At 43.2% G+C, this 21,771-nt stretch overlaps 2 protein-coding genes across 3 annotated transcripts in view; both read left to right on the top strand.

Annotated features, from left to right (window-relative positions):
* Positions 1-21,771, top strand: part of LOC134341616 (zinc finger protein 239-like) — a 618,489-nt gene that overhangs the window by 170,954 nt on the left and 425,764 nt on the right. The window lies entirely within an intron of this gene.
* Positions 1-21,771, top strand: part of LOC134341535 (uncharacterized) — an 86,667-nt gene that overhangs the window by 54,740 nt on the left and 10,156 nt on the right. The window contains exons 6-10 of the mRNA XM_063039403.1: positions 659-866; positions 2,841-3,155; positions 10,622-10,933; positions 12,078-12,392; positions 12,762-12,862. Of these exons, the coding sequence (XP_062895473.1) occupies positions 659-866; positions 2,841-3,155; positions 10,622-10,933; positions 12,078-12,392; positions 12,762-12,862 (1,251 nt within the window). The remainder of the gene's footprint in view (positions 1-658; positions 867-2,840; positions 3,156-10,621; positions 10,934-12,077; positions 12,393-12,761; positions 12,863-21,771) is intronic.

The following is a 21,771-nucleotide window of genomic DNA, read 5'->3' on the forward strand; positions in this document are numbered from 1 at the left end:
ACTCCTGTTTCAGGAGAACTGAGAGAGGCACAGAACAACTTCCTGTCTCTATTGTAGTGATCCAGAACAATTGCTCGCGGCATTTCACATGCGTCCGGTAAAAGGATGCACGTCAGCAATGAGGAGAATCCTGTTGGTTCGCTTCTCCCTGTAATCATTTTCCCCTAATTGTGTTATGCTCGCAGCTTCCTTGTCGTGGGGGTCTCGAGCCCATGAAACTATATCATTTATCGACTTTGGTGCAGCCAGGAATGTTATGGACATCTCTGTATCTCAAAGATGGGAATTCCCAACTCAGGACCTGCGAGAAAAGACCATGGGCGGTCGACCTCTGAGCACTGGCCAGATCCAACTTTCCACTGAACCTGACAAAGTTGTGCTCGGAGACAACCATAGTGAAGAATTCTCCTTCTATCTGGTCGATTCGCTTGAACTGCTAATTGTGCTTCTACTTCCCTGGATATCCCGACGTAACCCACGGAATAACTGGTCTGTTAAAGCATTCAGAGTGCGGACCGGCGTGGTTGTCTACCAGTCTGGATCCAGCTCCAGCTAACTTGTGTCTTGTGCCCAAAGATATGGACCTGCCTCAGATTCTGGTTGAATATGCGAATCTTCTTGAGGCCTTCAGTAAAAGCATCTACACGCTTCATACCAGACAGGCGACTTCACCTTCGACCTCCTACCTGGCAATAACCCTCCGCAGGACCGGCACTTTTTCCTCTCTCTCGTCCTGAAACGGTGGTATGGAGGAGTGCTTCAAGGAGACAACGACCATGGGGTTTATTGGTCCATCATCATCTCCGGCAAGAGCACACTCCGCCCTAACATCGATTATCGGTCCTTGAATAACATCACCGTGAAGCGTAACTACCTTCTCCTGCTGGTGTCTACATTCGAAATTCTCAAGAGAGTACTATAATTTCCAAAACTAATCCACTCCATGCTTGTAATCTGGTCCCTATGAGAGGAAGAGATGGGTGGAAGATAGCTTTCAACACCTCTCATGGCCTCTATGAATACCGTTTGCTGCCTTTTGATCTGGCCAATGCCCCCGCTGTTTTCTAGGCCTCAATTCACGATGTGCTCAAACACATTTTGAAACAGTTTGCTTTTCTGTATTTAGTCTACAGCCTTATTTCTTTCCGTTCTCATCAGGAACAAGTCCAGCATTCCTGGAGGGTTCACAGACGGCTCCTCAAATAGCCTGTACTCTAAACACGAGAAATGCGTTTGGGGGCTATGGCTTACCCTATTTAGTGCTCAAGTGGAGGGTAGTAAAGTTCATACAGGTACACAGTAGCTCAAACTATCTGCAGTCAAACAGTTACGGCACTTCATAGTGCTTGCGAACTTTTACTCCAATACATCGGGATTTTCGGCTCGAGTAAATGTCCTCACCAGAGAGAACTCGGCAGGATTCCATTCGACAGACGGTGTTGACCAAGAATTTTCGGAGTTGAAGCGACGTTTCACAGCAGCTTTTGTGCTGCAACACCCTGACCCATCAGAGCCATGCATGGTCGAGCTGCACACCTGTCATTTTCTTCCTGACGCTTGACTCCGGCAGACAGCAACGACAATATTGCGAATCGCGACAATCTAACAGTCGGGGAGGCCCTGGGGGACTGGCGCCAATGGTTGGAGGGGGAAAGAACGTAATTCTTGATCTGTGAAGATCAGAAGAAACTGTCCTACATTCAGGACGTAAAGAGACTCAACTCTCGTTAATCCCGGTGGGCTCTCTTCTTCACCCGGTTAATTTTATCCTCATCAATCGTCCGGGCAGAAAGATTACAGAGGCCGACGCTCTTTCCCAGCTGGTCGACGGATCTGAGAACGCTAGGAAAAACAAGGCCGTTAACTAGTACTCTCAAACCGATAACTATATGCCAATACCGCGCTGAAAGCGAATATCCTTTTTTTTTGAAAATACCAGGCATTGAACACTATTTATTTATTTATTTTAACACTGATAACCAGTATGATAAGCTGAGTGCTTACCTTTTTCCTTAATATAATTTAGGGTATTTTTTGTGCTCACTGACTCTTAAAGTAAAATATAAATGAGCAATGTCTAAATATAAAACGATTGCCGTTCGTCTTCAAAGTCAACCATTCGATTGTCCACTAACTCAGTCAAGGCCGAATGCAATCAGGCAGTGTAGTGTTGTTGCATTTTGTTCAAGTCCCCACACGCGCTACAACAACGAAAAGAAAAGAATTAAGTATCATAATGATAAATAATAGCTGGCTGACATGTGCATATTCACGAACGCAGTTGTAGAATCTGCTGTTTTGCCGAGTCTTCTGTTGTGATAGTGCATCTCACCCTCGGCGCAGCTCCTGAGGCGCCACAGATACACATGGTCGTGGACTTTCTCAAGATGAACCCCACAGTATAGGCCAGGGAACCATCTACCAAACGGAGGTTGGAGTGGGGTGGGGTGTAGCGACTGAGAGGGGCATGCCTTTCGAAAGGGGATAGTGCGGAATTCCTTCAGCCAGAGAATCTGTGGAATTCTAAGCCAGAGGCGGCTGCAGAGCCCAAGCTATTCTGCATATTTAAGGCAGAGCTTTAGAGATTATTGATTTTCCAGGGCAGGAAGGGAAACGGAGAGAAGGCAAGAGATTGGTGCTGAGAGGAGAAATGTATCAGCCATGATGAAATAATAGAGCATAATCGATGGGCCACATTGTGTAACTCTGCTCCTATAATGTACCAGCTTATAATCTTACTCAAATCATAATATCGTTGTTGTGGGGTGTTTGATGAGGTCGGTGGATAGTTGGATGTGTTCAACAGTAAACAGCTGTCCCCCAATGTTTTTGCTCAAAAGGTCAAAAGGGAATGCGGTTAACTGGCGGCATGAATAACTGTTCGGGGAGAGTTGAAGTATTACGTGACGAAACCTGGGGAACGGTCTGCGATGTTTTCTGGGATTTGAAGGATGCCTCTGTCGTCTGCAATCATCTCCATTGTGGACCGGTTTTATCAGCGAAAGCGGGAGCTTTCTTTGGTGAGGGAAATGGCTCGATTTGGAAAGACGTCACTGAATGTCGCGGTAATGAAATCCGTTTGAGTGAATGCCGCATTTCATCATGGGGAGACCAGCCCTGTACACACAAAAATGACGCCGGCGTTATCTGTTCCGGTAGGTGAATTGCCACGCGTATCATAATAATAATAGTTTGAAAGTAAAATAAAAAACAATAATAATAATATCAAGCCAGAAACAACGAAGTGAGTTATACCTTAACACACCTTTTAAGATGGAGGATTTCAAATTATATGCTCCTTCATCAGTTAAGCTAAAACAATTAATCCAAATAGTAGAACTATTTTCGAAAGATATAAGCATGGATTTTGGACTGGAAATGCAGAATATTAAACATAAAGATAGGTGCAATAGACCTAACAGAATCCAAAAACAGAGGAGCACGATACAATAAACCCAATGGACGAATATTAAAAAATTATGTGTTTGGGATAAGCATCAGGACAGGAAATACATCCCCGTGCGGAAAAGGAAACTTTTTGACAGAATTTACCCCGGCGGTCAACACAATCTACTAGAAAGAGCCCAAAAGTAAAAATATAACAAAGGCAACAAACACTTCCGCTAACCTATATTAATATATTATTTTTGCATAACATCTTCGTCTGAAACTAATCTGGAACATTTACAAAGAAAACATAATATCTGAAGTGACAATTTTCAGAAAAAAAATATGCACATCGGCTGTAATAAGGTTAACACCATCCAGGGTAAAAGTGTGAACGGGAATAAGTGAAATTAAAATGTACACATCATCCAAACTTGTAAAGATACACTTTCATCATTGAAAACAGGAATCAGCTCTCCAGGCAAGCATATGCAATTGCGATAGGACGTATACACCACTAAACTCAAATGAGAAGACAGCCCAGAAAAAAAAAATCAAGAGATTATTACTGTTGAAGCATAACTTCACCGACGCTAGAGCATGACCCTCTAGGGAATACATCCCCACAATCTAAGAGACCAGGCGTCGACAAAGAAGCGTTTCACGCCTGACTCAGACCTGGAGACCTCCTCCCAGAAACAAAGGGGTTCTTTGTAGCAATACAGGACCAGGTGGTTAACACAAAAAAGATCGGGCATACACACCTAAAAAAACAACAAATTAAAGGTGATAAATCCAGAAAATGCCGGGGGGGGGGGGGGACAGAAACAATCCAACACATTACAGGATCCTGCTGCATGTTAACACAATCTGATTACTTATATAGCGACAGTCAGGTGGCAAACTTCATTCATCAGAATATTGCTCTAAACTACAACTTCATTAATGTAACCTCGCCTCAGTAAAAAGTTAACTCTGATCTATCTTAGAGTCAGAATACCACATATTATATTATGATCGATCACTCATTAGAGATAGGAATATGTAAAATTACAGCCCAGATATAATACTACAGGATAAACAAGCAAGAACACAGATATAAACGCAGATAACTTAAAGAAATCAGTAAATGAAAAGCACCAGAAATTTGCTGAATTAAAAGAGGAAATTGGAAGACTTTAGAATATGACAAAGTACACGTTGTACCGAGAGTAATAACAACTGTAGTCGCTGCACAATAGCATAAAACCGTTATGGCTACACAGTAATATCTATGTAAATCTTCGTAAAGCTACAAGACTAAACGCACAAGAATAATCAGAAAGTAATTGTCAATTGAGCTGGCTGGCTTTGACCGTACCACAGGGATTACAAGCTTCAGCAGACTTCTGTAAAACAAAATGAACAATAATCATAATAATAATCAATTAGATCTGAAAAACAGGAGAAATATGCTGACTAAAACGAGGAAATTGAAACACAATAGAACATCAACAGGGAATACAGAATTTTTTCCCAGAAACAAAGGTTTGCTTCTGGCAGGGCATGTTAACAGAAAAAGTATTATCAATAATACGTAATTAAACAAGAACAAATTAAAGATGATAAATGCAGAACATGCCAAGTGAAACCAGAAACAAACCAACACATTACTGGATCATGCAGCAATTTAACTCAATTTGATTACTTGCACAGGCACAATCAAGTGGCAAAGATCATTCACCAATTCTTGCTTTAAAATACAAACTCATGTAATATGTCATACCTTATCATAAATACAATCCTGATCTGGTTTTAGAGTCAGCGTCCCACAAATTATATTATGGTTAATTCGTTATTACAGATAGGACAATTCATAATAACCATATGATAATACAGATGATAATACAGATAAGCAAACAAGATCAATAGGTAAAGCCATTCCAAACACACATAACATAGAGAAATCAAGAAGTAAAAATCACAAGAAATGAGGAAATTTAAAGATATGAGCAGGGTATACATTGCTCCAATAGTAATATGTACATCTAGTATTATCCCAGACTCACTCCACACTAACATCAAACCATTAGTACTGCAAAGCAAAATCCACATTAATCTCGGGAAAGACACAATATTAAACACCACTTGAACAGTCCGAACGTTGCTAGCCATTGAGAAATAACGTGCTTGGCTATGTGACAATTAATTCCACGAATTCAGCTGGCTAAATGATTACCTCCTAATTTTGGTTCACGCTGAGAGAAAATTATATGGGGTTAAGTATCCTGGAACTGCATGTGCATAATACAGGGTTATACACCTGGGATTCCATGATATTGAGACAATCTGCTTTGGCCTGAATACAAACTAGAACATTGAAAAGATGGAAACTGCGGATAATGTAGGTCTGAAATAGAAGAAAGTAATTCTGCTGATAATTAGCCCCTCGAGTAGCATCTGAGGAGGCTGAAAAAGTGTATAGCTTTGCAGTGAATGGCCCTTCATTAGCTCTGGGACATGAACAAATAGCTTGAGTTACGGTAAAGTAAGCAGAACGCTGGGAGGGGACAGAGGGAATATCCATGAGAATGAAGGCACTGACAGTCCAGGTGGAACCTTTATTTTGATCGATGGTGTCGTGAATGTAGCTGCTTTTCACGGCGAAACGTCTCTGAGATTGTGAGCATAGGCCAGCCAGGGACAAGCGATTCAAGGCCAAATATCTGCGAGACCTAGAGTTCAGTGCCCAGGATTGGATGTTGAAGGCTCGAAGGCAGCCTGTCCTGGAGTCCTTTCTGTGTGTGTAAAACCATAAGACCAGAAGATATAGGAGGAACAATATGCCATCAAGCCCATCTAGACTGATCCTCCATTCAATAATGGCTAAATTGGGATATATCTGCCTTCTCGCCATTTCCTTTGATGCCTTGAAAGATCCGGAAATGAACGAATTTCACTTTAAATAGTAATAAATTTTCGCATGGAAGAAGGACACGACCGTGGCTGAAAAGTGAACTCAGAGCCAAAGTAAAAGCAAAAGAGAGAGCATACAAGGATGCCAAAGTCAGTGTAAGATAAAGGATTGGGAAGCTTTTAAGAACTTGCAGAAGGAAATTAAGAATGTCGTTATCAAGGAAAAGATGAATTATAAAAGGAAGCCGGCGACTAATGTCAAGGAAGATAAAGCCTTTTTTGAAAAGTATTTAAAGGGTAAAAGAGAGTTGAGGGCATTTATAGGTCCAATAGAAAATGACGTTGGAGATATTGTAATGAGAGACGCAAGATGGCAGAGGAACTGAATGCGTATTTTGCATCAGTCTTCACAGTGGGCGATATCTGCAGTATATTCAAGAGTGTCAAGGAAAGTGAAGTACGTGCAGTGAAAATTACGACTGAGAAGGTGCTGAGTGTTGTTAATGGTCTGAGGGTGAATATATCTCCGAGACCTGATGGAATATACCCATGTATCTCAAGGAAGCAGCTAGAGAGATTGTGGAGGCATTAACAATGAACTGTAAAGAACTGATAGATACTGGCATTGGACCGGATGACTGGAAAATTACAGAGGTTACTCCACTATTTAAGAAGGGTGGGGAGCAAGAGAAAGGAAATTATAGACCTGCTCGCCTGACATCAGTGGTTGGGAAGTTATTGGAATCGATAGTTGGCAATGAGATTGCGGATACCTAGAGGCCGAGACAAGATAGGCCTAAGCCAGCATGGATTTCTGAAAGGAAAATATTGCCTGACAAGACTTCTGCAATTTTTTTGAGATTACATGCAGGATAGGCAAAGGAGATGTGCAGATGTGGTGTACTTGGATTTTCAGAAGGCCATGGAATTGCAGGGAAGCAACTAGCATGGGTGGAGCATTGGCTGATCGACAGAAAACAGAGAGTGGGAATAAAGGGATCCTACTCTGGTTGGCAACCGGTTACCAGTGGAGTTCCACAGCGGTCGGCGTTTTGACTGTTGCTTTTTACCATGCATGTAAAAGATTTGGACTTTGGGATTAATGGATTTGCGGCTAAATTTGCCGATGATGCAAAGGTAGGTGGGGGAGCGGGTAGTGTTGAGGAAACAAAGAGCCAGCAAAGAAACTTGCATAGTTTAGTGGAACGGGCAAAGAAGTGGCAAATGAAATACAATGTTGGAAAGTGTATGGTCATGCACTTTGATGGAAGAAATAAACGGGCAGACTATTATTTAGATTCAGTGTGAATTCAAAATGCAGAGATGCAAAGGCACTTGGGAGTCCTTGTGCAGGATACCATAAAGGTTAATCTCCAGGATTAGTTGGTGGTGAAGAAGGAGAATGCAATGTTGGCATTGTTTTCTAGGGGTACAGAATATAAGAGCAAAGATGTGATGTTGAGGTACAATAAGGCACTCGTGAGCCCACACGTGGAGTATTGTGTGCAGTTTTGTGCTCCTTATTTTAGAAAGGGAGTACTGACATTGAAGAGCGTTCAGAGAAGAATGACAAGAATGATTCCAGGAATGAAAGGGTTATCGTATGAGGAACATGGTCTGTATTCCCTGGAGTTCAGGAGAGTGGTGGGGTTGGGGGGGTGGATCTCATAGAAAAAAGTCCGAATGTTAAAAGGCTTGAGCAGATTAGATTGGCAAAGTTAGTTCTGGCACCTTATCAAAGGCCTTCTGGAAATCCAAGTAAAAGTCACTTACTTTCTCTCCTTTGTCCACCCTCCTTGTTACTTCCTGGAAGAACTCTAACAGATTTGTCAGGCAAGATTTCTCTTTACAGAAACCATGGTGATTTAGGCCTGGGCGGCAGAGTGTAGTCTGAACGTAAGAAGGGGCGGTGCTTTGCTGTTGTCTTGCTGTTTTTGCTGTTGCTGCTTCAGAGTTTCTCTCCAGCGTTGCGGGAATGCTGAGTTGGCGCGGGCATGCATGGCGACATTAGGGGGCTGCTCCTAGCTCTTTTGTTAGTTCATGGCGGCTGTTTTTAAACATCAATGAATATTGAAACTGTCATCAGACATACTGAGCATCTGAAGAGCCGGAGAATCTGAGTTCGTGGCATGAAGTTATCAGAAATAGCCAAGGAATGTAGTTCAAAATGGCCTCTTGATTGTGGAAACAGCTTCTGGTTGTGCACGGGAATGACTGCAACTCGTCTGTATCTTGCAAGGCGATGCAATTTAAAAAAAAAAACGATTTCTGTAATTGGTGAATTATATAATAGTCGTTCGCTGCAATTGGCTTTTTATGTAAGCAGCAACCAAGGCCAACCGATTTATGCAACGCACAATTACCATGCAAAATTGTCTTTGCATAATATGCTTTACAAACAATTCAAAAGCGACTTAAAGTGACGGGCCATGCAAGATTTTATTCTGCAATATGAAACCATGATGGCTAGTTTATTTTAAAAACGCAAACAACAGGAATTCTGCAGATGCTGGAAATTCAAGCAACACACATCAAAGTTGCTGGCGAACGCAGCAGGCCAGGCAGCATCTCTAGGAAGAGGTGCAGTCGACGTTTCGGGCCGAGACCCTTCGTCAGGACTAACTGAAGGAAGAGTTAGTAAAAGATTTGAAAGTGGGAGGGGGAGGGGGAGATCCAAAATGATAGGAGAAGACAGGAGGGGGAGGGATAGAGCCAAGAGCTGGACAGGTGATTGGCAAAGGGGATATAAGAGGATCATGGGACAGGAGGCCCAGGGAAAAGACAAAGTGGGGCGGGGGGACCCAGAGGATGGGCAAGGGGTATAGTCAGAGGGACAGAGGAAAAATGAGAGTGAGAGAAAGAATGTGTGTATAAAAAATAAATAACGGATGGGGTACGAGGGGGAGGTGGGGCATTAGCGGAAGTTAGAGAAGTCAATGTTCATGCCATCATGTTGGAGGCTACCCAGACGGAATATAAGGTGTTGTTCCTCCAACCTGAGTGTGGCTTCATCTTTACAGTAAAGGTGGCCTGCTGCGTTTGCCAGCAACTTTGTTGTGATGGCTAGTTTATTTCTGTGATGTTCAGAAAATATCTTACCATCACTGGTACATTACATAAAATAGTTACGGAAGCAGACATGCAGTGCAGAACTCTGTCATTTGGCATACCTCAAACGAGTTTCTAGGTGTGAAGCATAGAATTTCCCAGCAATTCCTCTGCATTTTCTTGGTTTTATATCTTTACAAAGATGTAGCTTACAGCACATCTCTGAACATACCTCTGCAATATTCTCACGTGACACGGCGTTAAACTTATTATGACACTGTGACTGTGTATTTACTACAACAAAGACACTGCGCCGTGGAAACAATACTGAAATTCACTAACCAATATACAGCAATGATTAAGAATGCCCATGTTGATTTGCTTGTACAATAACAACGAATATCTTGGTGTTCCATCCATGATTTACAAATATTGATAACCAGTTATTCACTATTAATTAATGGATTAATGCAACCTATGTTAACCTGACAAAATAAAATATATAAATAAGAACGTAGCTCACGTAAATTTTATATTAACATTAAGTAAGGACATATGATAATAAATTAAATATGTTCAGTGCTGCAACTTCGCGAGAAAATAATCATTGAATGCTGATTATCTACAATCGACATTGGTTCATATACGAATTTGCATTTTTGGCCGATAGTTAACAATAATTTCAAGATAATTCACAAATTATTTTAAATAATTGAAGCCTATGCATACTTATACCATTTCAAGGCGTCTTCCGCGCAGCTGCAGTGTTTAAAATTCGTATAAAGCTCTGTTGAGCATATGTGCCTAAAATGACAGATGAGCTATTTATCCAATCAGGTAAAATCAGCAGCAGGTTATCCTTGACGGATGAAGTTATTGTGGAAAGGCTACAGCAGATACTATTAAAATGCAGCTTTGTCTTCAGAAGTTATTTTCTGAGGGACGGAGCAAAGTAACCTAACTTGCTATCTTGGTGCATACTTCCGGTAACATTCCCATCTGAGGTTCACGAATCTCCGGCCAACCTTCGCTCCAAGATGATCTGAATCATCACATTCCTTGAGTCTGCCAGGTGTCCTCTGTCCACTACAGTTCGGACATGTTCTTACAGTATGGTGGACCGTATGCATTTTATTCTGTTTCTTCCCAGTAACAGTCGCATAGCATATTTGCAAAAGTTTCTAACTTAATTAATTTTAACCAGATTGGACACATGTGGATGTGTAACTGTTGCTTACAATATGATGATGCTGAATGTCGACGGACATCGATAACAAACTATATTTTTCAGTGGATCACTGGCATTTGCGGCTGGCTGCTGGAGAGGGCCGATGCGATGGCCGAGTGGAGGTTTATCACCACGGTGTCTGGGGCAGAGTAACTGACGATTTATGGGATTTCAAAGACGCAGCTGTGGTATGCAGACAGCTGAAGTGCGGCTCTGCAGTAAATGTTTACAACCACGGGAAGTATGGAATCGGGAAAGGGCCTGTGATAATGAGCAACGTCAGTTGTATTGGAGGTGAATCCTACCTCTGGAACTGCACTTTCACACAAGCGGACCACTTACCTCTCGGTGGTGATGTTGGAGTCTTTTGTTCTGGTAAGAACATTCTGTTCCTTCATAAAGTATGTACTCTGTACAGTCACAGGGTGTGAATTCTCAGTGCTAATATGCCATTCACATGGATCCCAATTGCCGTGGTCTTCTGGATCAAACAGCAATTGTGACCTTTTTTTTTACCTAATGACCAATAGAATCAAGTTTAAAAGACACGACTTCCGCACCGAGTTATGATAAGAAGGATAATCTACGACCACTTTAGCCCTCTAGATTCCCTGTTTCCATTTATCTAAGGAAGGCAATTATCTGCCTAGTACTGTTACTGTTAGCCTTTCCACAATGCTGTCGTGAGGAAGGGTCTTGACCCAAAACGACCACTCTTTATTCCTGGAAAATGATCCCTGACCTGCTGAGTTCCACCATCAATTTGTGTGTGTTACTCTTCATTTGCAACATCTGCAGAACCTCTTATGTATATCACAATCTACAGTTATCTTTACTTACTGGTGCGTGTTGAGATATTGATATGATTGACCATCGCCAGACTGAGAGCCCCAAACTGATCTAATTTAAGTACACAATCACATTCTAAGGCCAGTGGGAATCACAGCTAAATAAACTCATAACTGTTTGCTCCATTCCCGTCAGGAGGAGGCTACGTAGTATCCACGCCAGGTCAATCAGACACAAAACCAGTTACCTTTCCTAAGCAACATACATCAAAGTTGCTGGTGAACGCAGCAGGCTGAGCAACAACTCCGGTCACCAACTGACCCCTTTGCGCACCCAGACCCCACTGCTTTATCACTTCATGTCAGAGTAACCTTATGTACAAACACTCTTGTACCTTGTGTCACATTCTTTTACATTCATTTTGTCGGTTTATTGTTGTGTTCTTTATCTCCTTGGACTTATTACCTCTGCATCGGAAGCGGGGAAAAATGATTAAGTTCTCCTATTCAATTGTGTACTGGAAAGGAAATTAAACACTCTTGAACTTAACTTTGATTTTAAAGAATGCATGAACCCATAACGCAGCCCTCCCCTTTCTTAGAAATGGCTAAAGTATTGCGAATTTATATCAACCGGAGGAATGAAGTTACACGTGACGATCATCTGTTCAGCCTTAGTCAAGTTGTTTCTAGAAAGCCCACTCATTTTATAATTTTATTTCGTGCTGCAGATAATATTCCCGTAAGGCTGGTGAATGGTGCAAGTCGTTGTGCTGGAAGGGTAGAAGTTTATTACAAAGGAATCTGGGGCACTGTCTGCGATGATGCTTGGGATTTCATGGATGCACATGTTGTCTGCAAAGAACTGAATTGTGGACATGCTGTTAATGTCACGAAGTCCAGTTGGTTTGGCCAAGGCTCAGGTCCTGTCTGGTTGGACAACATCAAGTGTTCAGCGAAGAATTCGGCCTTGTGGCAATGTCCAGCGAGACCATGGGGCGAGAACGATTGCATTCACAAAGAAGATGCTGGAGTTATCTGTTCAGGTGAGGAGTTTCTTAAGGCATGCAGATATGACAATGTTTTTCTCTCACTGTGATGACGAAAATAGTGATATATATATATTTCTAATTCGTTCTGATTCCTGTGGCAGTCTAAATGGAAATGATACTGATCTATCTCGCTCGAGTGAAGACGAGAGCGGCATGTTCGACATCGTCTGTCATCGTTTGAGCGATGGCCCTCCCCCTCTCACTTACTCTTGCTGGAGGAAGATGCGGGAGTCGTTGTTTCGGTGCAAGGTTTCATTGGCACGTTTTAGTGCGTGGAATCTTTTTTTTTATATATATAGAACACTGCAGATCAAGTTACATGCGTTTCTGGTTACTGCCACTGAGTCTGTCCCTGTGACTCAGAGCAGAAGACGAACGCTGTGGTTATAGTGGATTCGTCAGGGCAACAATCAGGAGGTACTGTGGGCGAGAACAAGATTCCCGGACGGTATGTTCCCTCGCAGGTGCCAGGATCTCAGATATATCAGCATTATTTAGTGAGGAGGTGAACTGCCAGAGGACGTGGTCCACGTAGGCTCCAATGGCGTGGGGAGGACGAGTGACGAGATTCTGAAAAGGGATGTCAGGGATTTAGGTGCTAAGTTAAAAGGCGGAACCTCTCGCTTTGTGATTTGAGGACTGCTACCCGTGTCGGGTGCAGGTAAGAGGAGAACCAGGAGGACCATGGAATTTAATACGTGGCTAAGGAGTTTGTGTAAGAAGGGGACAAAGGATTTCTGGATCATTGGTTCTGGGAAGATAGGACCTGTACTGAAGGGACAGCTTGCACCTGAACTGGAGGGGCACTAATATCCGAGCGGAAAGGTTAGCTGATCCTGCGGTGCGGTTCAAACTAGAGCTGTCGGTGGATGGGAGCCACAGCGCCAGAACAGCTAGAGGAGAGGTTGTAGAGGCAGGTGTTTGTAAGACCTCATACCAAGTTAGGAATCTAAAGGCTGAGCATGGTGCGACTATGTCCTGAGCTGCATATATTTCAAAGCAAGACGTATCGGAGGAAAGGCGGATAATAGGGAGAAGTGGTCACTGGTTTGCAAATAGAGGCAATGTGTAGTCAGGAGAGTATGAGGCTGTTGCCAGGGCAAAACTGCAGCAACTAGGATGAGTTGCAACGTAAATGCTAGACAAAATCGAAAAAAGAGTGAATACAGCACTGAAGATACAGTATTTGAATGCACACAGCACACAGAACAAGGTACGTAAACTTGGAGCGCGATTGCAGATTGCCCAGGTAGGATGTTTTTGGTATCACTGAATCATGGCTCCAAAGACAGTTATAGCTGGGTATATCATGTCCAAGGATACACATTGCATCGAAAGAACAAGCTGGAAGGCAGAAGGGGCGACATAACTCTGTTGGTTAAAAATGAAATCAAATATTTGGAAAGAGGTTACATCGAGTCGGAAGGTGTTCAATCATTGTGGATAAAGCCTAGGATCTGCAAAGATAAGAATGCACTGACGGGATTTGCATACAGACTCACGAACAGTAGTAAGGATATGCCCTACAAATTATAACGGAAGATAACAAATGAATACCAAAAGGACAGTATTAAAATGGAAATGCGGAAATTCAATTCTATACACCCCCTTGTAGCAGCAGAGATACCGAGGAGCAGATTGGAAGGCAGATTTTGGAAAGTTGCCAAAATAAAAGAGTTGTTATCATGGGTGACGTAAACTTCCCTAATATTGATTGGCAGCTGATCAGTTCCAATGGTTTAGACGGGGCAGAGTTTGTTAGGTGTGTCCAGGACGGATTCCTGTCACGGTATGTTGACAGGCCGACTAGGGGGAACGCCATAATAGATCTCGTATTAGGTAACGAACCGGGGCAGATCACCGACCTCTCAGTGGGTGACTATCTCCGGGACAGTGACAGCTCTCTGGACTTTAGCGTTATCATGGAAAAGGATAGAATCAGAGAATGCAGGGAATTTTTAATTAGGGAAGGGCGAATTATGAGGCAATAAGGCTAGACCTTGCGTTTGTGAATTGGGAAGATGTTTTCGCAGGGAATTATACTATGGGCATGTGGTTGATGTTTAGGGATCTCCTGCAGGATGTTAGGGATAAATTTGTCCCGGTAAGGAAGGTAAAGAATTAAAGGGTGAAGGAACCATGGGTGAAAAATGAGGTGGAGAATCTAGTCAGGTGGAAGAAGGCAGCATACAGGAGGTTTAGGAAGCAAAGATCAGATGGGTATCTTGAGGAATATAGGGCAGCAAGAAAGGAGCTTAAGAAGGGGCTGAGAAGAGCAAGAAGGGGCCATGAGAAGGCCTTGGCGAGTAGGGTAAAGGAAAACCCCAAGGCATTCTTCAATTATGTGAAGAACAAAAGGATGACATGTGTGAAGGTAGGACCGACTAAGGTAAAGGTGGGAAGATGTGCCTGGAGGCTGTGGAAGTGAGCGAGGTCCTCAATGAATACTTCTCTTCAGTATTCACCAATGAGTGGGAACTTGATGATGGTGAGGACAATATGAGTGAGGTTGATGTTCTGGAACATGTTGATATTAAGGGAGAGGAGGTGTTGGAGTTGTTAAAATACATTAGGACGGATAAGTCCCGGGGGCCTGACGGAATATTCCGCAGGTTGCTCCACGAGGCGAGGGAAGCGATTGCTGAGCCTCTGGCTGGGATCTTTATCTCCTCGTTATCCTCAGGAATGATACCGGAGGATTGGAGGGAGGTGAATGTCCCCTGTTCAAAAAAGGTGGTAGGGATAGTCCGGGTAATTATAGACCAGTGAGCCTTAAGTCTCTGGTGGGAAAGCAGTTAGAAAAGCTTCCAGAGTTACGATCTGTGGGCATTTAGAGAATCATGGTCCGATCAGGGACAGTCAGCATGGCTTTGGAAAAGGCTGATAGAGTACTTTGAGGAGGTGACCAGGCATGAAAATGAGGGTAGTCCAGTGAATGTGATCCACATGGATTTTATTAAGGCATTTGACAAGGTTCCACACGGTAAGCTTATTGAGAAAGTCGGAAGATATGGTATCCAGGTAAGTTTGGCCTGGTGATTTGAGAATTGGCTTGCCTGCAGAGGTGGATGGAGTACATTCGGATTGAAGGATTGTGACAAGTGGTGTCCCACAAGGATCTGTTATGGGACCGCTGCTTTTCGTGATTTTTATTAACGACCTGGATGTTGGGGTAGAAGGGTGGGTTGGGAAGTTTGCAGACGACACAAAGGTTAGTACTGTTGTGGATAGTGTAGAAGATTGTCGAAGATTGCAGAAAGACATTGATAGGATTGAGAAGTGGGCTGAGAAGTGGCAGATGGAGTTCAACCCGTGAGGTGGCACACTTTGGAAGGACAACTCCAAGGCAGAGTACAAAGTAAATGGCAGGATGCTTGGTAGTGTGGAGGAGCAGAGGGATCTCGGGGTATATGTCCACAGATCCCTGAAAGTTGCCTCACAGGTGGATAGGGCAGTTAAGAAAGCTTATGTGGTGTTAGCTTTCATAAGTCGAGGGATAGAGTTTAAGAATCGCGATGTAATAATGCAGCTCTACAAAACTCTGGTTAGGTCACACTTGGAGTACTGTGTCCAGTTCTGGTCGCCTCACTATAGGAAGGATGTGGAAGCATTTGAAATGATACAGAGGAGATTTACCGGGATGCATTACAAGCAGAGATCAAGGAAGCTAGGGCTTTGCTCTCGGGAGAGCAGGAGGATGAGAGGAGACATGGTAGAGGTATACAAGATATTAAGAGGAATAGATACAGTGGACAGCCAGCAACTCTTCCCCTGGTCACCACTGCACAATACAAGAACACATGGCTTTATGGTAAGCGGTGGGAATTTAAGGGGGATGTTACAGGAAGGTGTCTTACTCAGAGAGTGGTTGGTGCGTGGAATGCACTGCCTGAGTCGGTGGTTGAGGTAGATACACAAGGGAAATTTAAGATACTACTAGACTGGTATATGGAGGAATTTAAGCTGGGTGGTTATATGGGAGGCAGGGTTTAAGAGTCGGCACAACATTGAGGGCCGAAGGGACTGCACTGTGAAATACCACTCTATGTTCTATGTTCAATGTTCAATATAGAATCATAGAAACATAGAAAACCTACAGCAGAATACAGGCCCCTCGGCCCACAAAGTTGTTTCGAACTTGTTCCACCTTAGAAATTACTGGGATCACCCATATCCCTCTATTTTTCTAAGCTCCATGTACTTATCCAAAAGTCTCTTAAAAAAAAAAAAATCTCTTATCCGCCTGCACGACCGTTGCCGGCAGCCCATTCCACACACACTCCACTCTCTGCATAAAAACTTACCTCTGACATCTCCTCTGTACCTACTCCCAAGTACCTTAAACCTGTGCCCTCTTGTGGCTGCCATTTCAGCCCTGGGGAAAAAGCCAATGTCTATCCAGACGATCAATGCCTCTCATTATCTTATACAGGTCTATCAAGTCACCTTTCACCCTCCGTCGCTCCAAAGAGAAAAGACCGAGTTCACTCAACCTGTTTTCATAATGGTTCCAATCCAGGCAACATACTTGTAAATCTCCTCTGCACCCTTTCCCTGGTTTCCACATTCTTCCGGTAGCGAGGGGACCATAACTGAGCACAATGCTCCAAGTGGGGACTGACCAGGGTCCTATAGAGCTGCAAAATTACCTCTCGGCTCCTAAATTCAATACCACGGTTAATGCAGTCCAATGCAACGTATGATTTCTTAATCACAGAGTCAACCTGCGTAGCTGTCTTCAGCGTCCTACGGAGTCGGACTCCAAGATCCCTCTGATCCTCCACACTGTCAAGAGTCGTACCATTAATACTATATTCTGCCATCATATTTGAACTACCAATATGAAGCACTTCACACTTATCTGGTTTGAACTCCATCTGCCACTTCTTAGCCAAGTTTTGCATCCTATCAATGTCCCATTGTAACCTCTGACAGCCCTCCAAACTATGCACAACACCCCCAGCATTACTTCCATCAGGAAACACCACCCCTCCACTTCCTCATCCAGGTAGAGTATAAAAATAACGAAGAACAAGCGTCCCAGAACAGATCCCTGAGGCGCACCACTGGTCATAGACCTCCAAGCAGAATATGACCCGTCTACAACCACTCTTTGCCTTCTGTGTTCAAGCCCGTTTTTGATCGGCAAAGCAATGTCCCTTTGGATCCCATGTCTCCTTACTTTCTCAATAAGCCTGGCATAGGGTACCTTATCAAATGCCTTGCTGAAATTCATATGCACTGCAATATGCAGGTAGATTCGGAAAATCAGGTTATTGCTGTATTCCAGGAGGGGGAATTTCTCGAGCGCTAACGAGATGGCTTTTTACAGCAGATTGTCGTTGAGCTTATTAGAGGATCATGAATTCTGGATTGATTGCTGTGCAATGAACCAGAGCTAATCTGAGAGGTAGAATAACCGTCAAGGGCAAGTGATCACAATACAATAGAATTCATCCTGAAATGTTCGAAGTGGAAGCTAAAGTCAGATGTATCAGTATTTCAGTGGAGTAAAAAGAATTACAGAGATATGAGAGAGAAGTTGCTGAGAATTGACTGGAAAAGAACACTGTCAGGTATGACTGCAGAGCAGCAATGGTTGGAATTTCTGGAAGAATTTCGGAATGCACTCGATATATACATCTCAAAGAGCAGAAGTATTCTGAAGAAAAGAAGACACGACTGTGGCTAACAAGTGAAGTCAAAAACAACATAAAAGGCAAAGAGAGGGTATATCATAGAGCAAAAAGTAGTCGGCAGCTATTGGATTGGCAAGCTTTCAAATACCAAAATAAGGAAAGTAAAATGTTGTAAGAAGGTAAACACGGAATGATGGAATAAGAACACAAGCTGGCCAATAATATTAAGGAGGTTAGAAAGCGTTTCATCAATGCATAAAGTGTGAAAGAGATGTGAGAATGGGTATCAGACCATAGGTTAACGAAGCTGTAGAGTTGTAACAGGCGACAACAAAATAGCAGACGAACTGAATAAGACTCTTCACTGTGGAATACGCCAGCACTATGGTGGAAGTTCCAGGTGTCAGAGGTCATGAAGTGTGTGAAGTTACCAGAACTGGAGAGAAGGTTCTTGTGTAGCTAAAAGGTCTGAAGGTACATGTCACCTGACTAAATGGTGTGCACCCCAGTGTTCTGAAAGAAGTCGCTGAAGAGATCATGGAGGCATTATTGATGATCTTTCAAGAATCTGTAGGTTCTGGAATGGTTCCAGAAGTCTGGAAAATTGCAAATGTCCTGAAGAAAGGTCTCGGTCTGAAATGCTGACTAGTTCCATTGAAGCTTCCTCATCTGCTGAATTCTTCTAACAACTTTTGTGTGTTGCTTTGGATTTCCAGTTTCGACAAAATTCCTCGTATTTATAATTCTGTAAGCATAGGATATAACCTTATGGAAATATATCCAGTAAAACGCAGCACTAAATCTGATTATGCAGTTAATATTCACTGGTTCCGAAAGATTGCGCTGCACAACGTGGCGGTGTAAGGACTGCGAACTTGCGACACAGATATAAACATTTCTTCTCTTCTGAGTTTACAGCACGTTATAGTCTAAGGTTGTTCTTTGTACGTTGTCTCCAACAATGACAGGAAACCGGTGCGGAGAGTATTATTTTAATTGAAAAGACTTTGCACTGAGACAGTTACATTCTCTCGACCTCGGAAGTCCGTGGTCAATGGTACTAGTAGTCGCACAAACAGGGGTCTTCCGTAGCTGTAGTGAATGACCAATTCTGTGCCACGTCACATCCTTTGAACTTAGGAGCGCAAGAACATAATGAATAGGAGCAGGAGTAGAACATCTAGCAAGTCAAACCTGCTCCGACATTCAGTAAGATCATGGTTGGTCATGACACAAAGTTTGGAGGTGTTGTGGATAGTGTGGAGGGCTGTCAGAGGTTACAGCAGGACGTTGATAGAATGCAAAACTGGGCTGAGAAGTGGTAGAGGAAGTTCAACCCAGGTAAGTATGAAGTGGTTCATTTCCGTAGCTCAAATACGTTGGCAGAATGTAGCATTAACGGTAAGACTCCTGGCAGCGTGGAGGATCAGAGGGATCTTGGGGTCCGAGTCCCTAGGACGCTCAAAGCAGTTGCGCAGTTTGACTCTCTGGTTAAGAAGGCATACGGTGTATTGACCTTCATCAATTGTGGGACTGAGTTGAAGAACTGAGGAAAATGTGCAGTGATATAGGACGCCAGTCAGACCCCACTTGGAGTACTGTACTCAGTTCTGATCGCCGCACGACTAGAAGGATGTGGAAACCATAGAAAGGGTGCTGAACAGATTTACAAGGATGTTGCCTGGATTGGGGAGCATTCCTTATGTGAATAGGTTGAGTAAACTTGGCCTTTTCTCCTAGGAATGACGGAGGATGAGAGGTGACGTGATAGATGTGTGCAAGATGATGAGAGGCATTGATCTTGTGGATAAGTCAGAGGTATTTTCCCAGGGCTGAAATGGTTGCCACAAGAGGTCACAGGTTTAAGGTGCTCGAGAGTATGTACAGAGGAGATGTCAGGGGTATATATATATATTTTTTTTTTTACGCAGAGAGTGGTGTGTGCGTGAAATGGGCTGCCGGCAACATTGGTCTAGGCAAATATAATAGGGTCTTTTAAGAGACTTTTGGATTGGTACATGGAGATTAGAAAATAGAGGGCTGTGGACGACCCAAGTAATTTCTAAGGTAGGGACATGTTCGGCACAACTTTGTGGGCCGAAGGGCCTGTATTGTCCTGTAGGTTTTCGATGTTTCTCTGTTTCTTTTTTTTTAAATACTTTACTTTCAAAATTTTTAAAATTTCTATGCTTCTAAGCCATAGATCCATCTCCACCTATCGGCATTTTTCCCAAAACCCTTAATTCCCCTGCTATGTAAAGATCTATTCAACGTATCTTAACTATACTTAATCAGGTAGCTTCCACTGGTTCAGTGGGCCAATAATTCCACAGGGTCATCACTCTCTGAGAAAAGCAGTCCCTCCTCATCTCCGTCCTAAATCTACTCCCCCGAATCTTGAGACTATGGCCCCTGGTTCTCGTATCACCTACCAGTTGAAAAAAAAACTTTCCTGCCTCTATTTTATCTATCCTTTTCATAATTTTATATATCTCTATAAGTTCTGTTCTACTGAATCCAGCGAGTCCAATCCAAAGCGCCTCAATCTCTCTTCATTGTCTAAATACCTCATTTCTGGAATCAACCTGCTTAATCTCCTCTTTATCACCTCCAAATTCAGTATCTCCTTTCTCAAGTAAAGAGACCAGAACTGCATGCAGTACTCCATGTGTGATCTTACTAATACGCTGTGCATTTGCAGCATGACCTCCCTGCTCTTAAATTCAATCCCTCTAGCAATGAAGATCAACAATCCATTTATCTTCTAGATAACGCGCTGTACCTGCAAACAGGCATTTTCTGATTCATGCACAAGCCCTCATAAGCCCCTCTGCACAACAGCGTGCTGCAATATGTAGCTCCTTGGTAAGCCTCAGGGTAGATCAGCTTGCTTTCATCGAGGGTGAGCAGCCTTCGGCCCCGCCAAACTGTGTAACAAAGTTTGTGTAGATGCTGTGTGATGTACCCCACCACGCCAAAGAACAGACAGTACACCATACGTGATTAAATGATGACACTTTATAACTCTTACTTTGACTATGCAGATAGTAAAGGAATAAAATAAGAACTGTTTAACTGTGTTTTTAAAGAAAAAAGCGCGCCTTTATTATTAACCAGTTCATGCACACATAGTTGGAGCTCTTACAGGACAGTGCCCCCCTTCCTCCAGTCGATGTCCTCCGAATTCCGCCGACCCACGAATGGGACCACCCTCGTTGATCGACGAAACGCTCTAATCGAGTCTGTTCTCGTCTCCTCTCCTCGCCGAAGACCCTGTGCCTCGGACTCCCGCTCGGGGTCCGTTCCGTCGCCCAGCTTACAGTATCCCATCTCCTCTCTCTGTCTCCATTGCGCCTTTTGCCCCAAAGCCCGCGAAAACTATAGCATACAGACAAACAAGAAAGAATAACATCTATCCTAATTGGTTATCCTCTATCCATGCTGATATGTCACCTCCAACTCAATGGATCTGTATGTTATGGATGTGTCTTTTATGTGGCACCGTAGCAACCGCTTCCGGAAATCCAAGTAAATAATGCCCATCCGTTCCCTTCTATCCAATGCGTTGGTTTTATCTTCAGAAAGCTCCGTACCTCTGTCAACGAAGACCTTCCATTGCTGAATCCATGTTGCGTCTGCCTGATGGATCCATTTCTTTCCAGATGTCACGCTATTTTTTTCATTAGTGATATCTTCAAGCGTTTTCCCAATTACAGATGTTATCCTAACTGGCC

Source organism: Mobula hypostoma, unplaced genomic scaffold (genome assembly GCF_963921235.1).
Source record: "Mobula hypostoma unplaced genomic scaffold, sMobHyp1.1 scaffold_36, whole genome shotgun sequence".
Lineage (NCBI taxonomy): Eukaryota > Metazoa > Chordata > Chondrichthyes > Myliobatiformes > Myliobatidae > Mobula > Mobula hypostoma.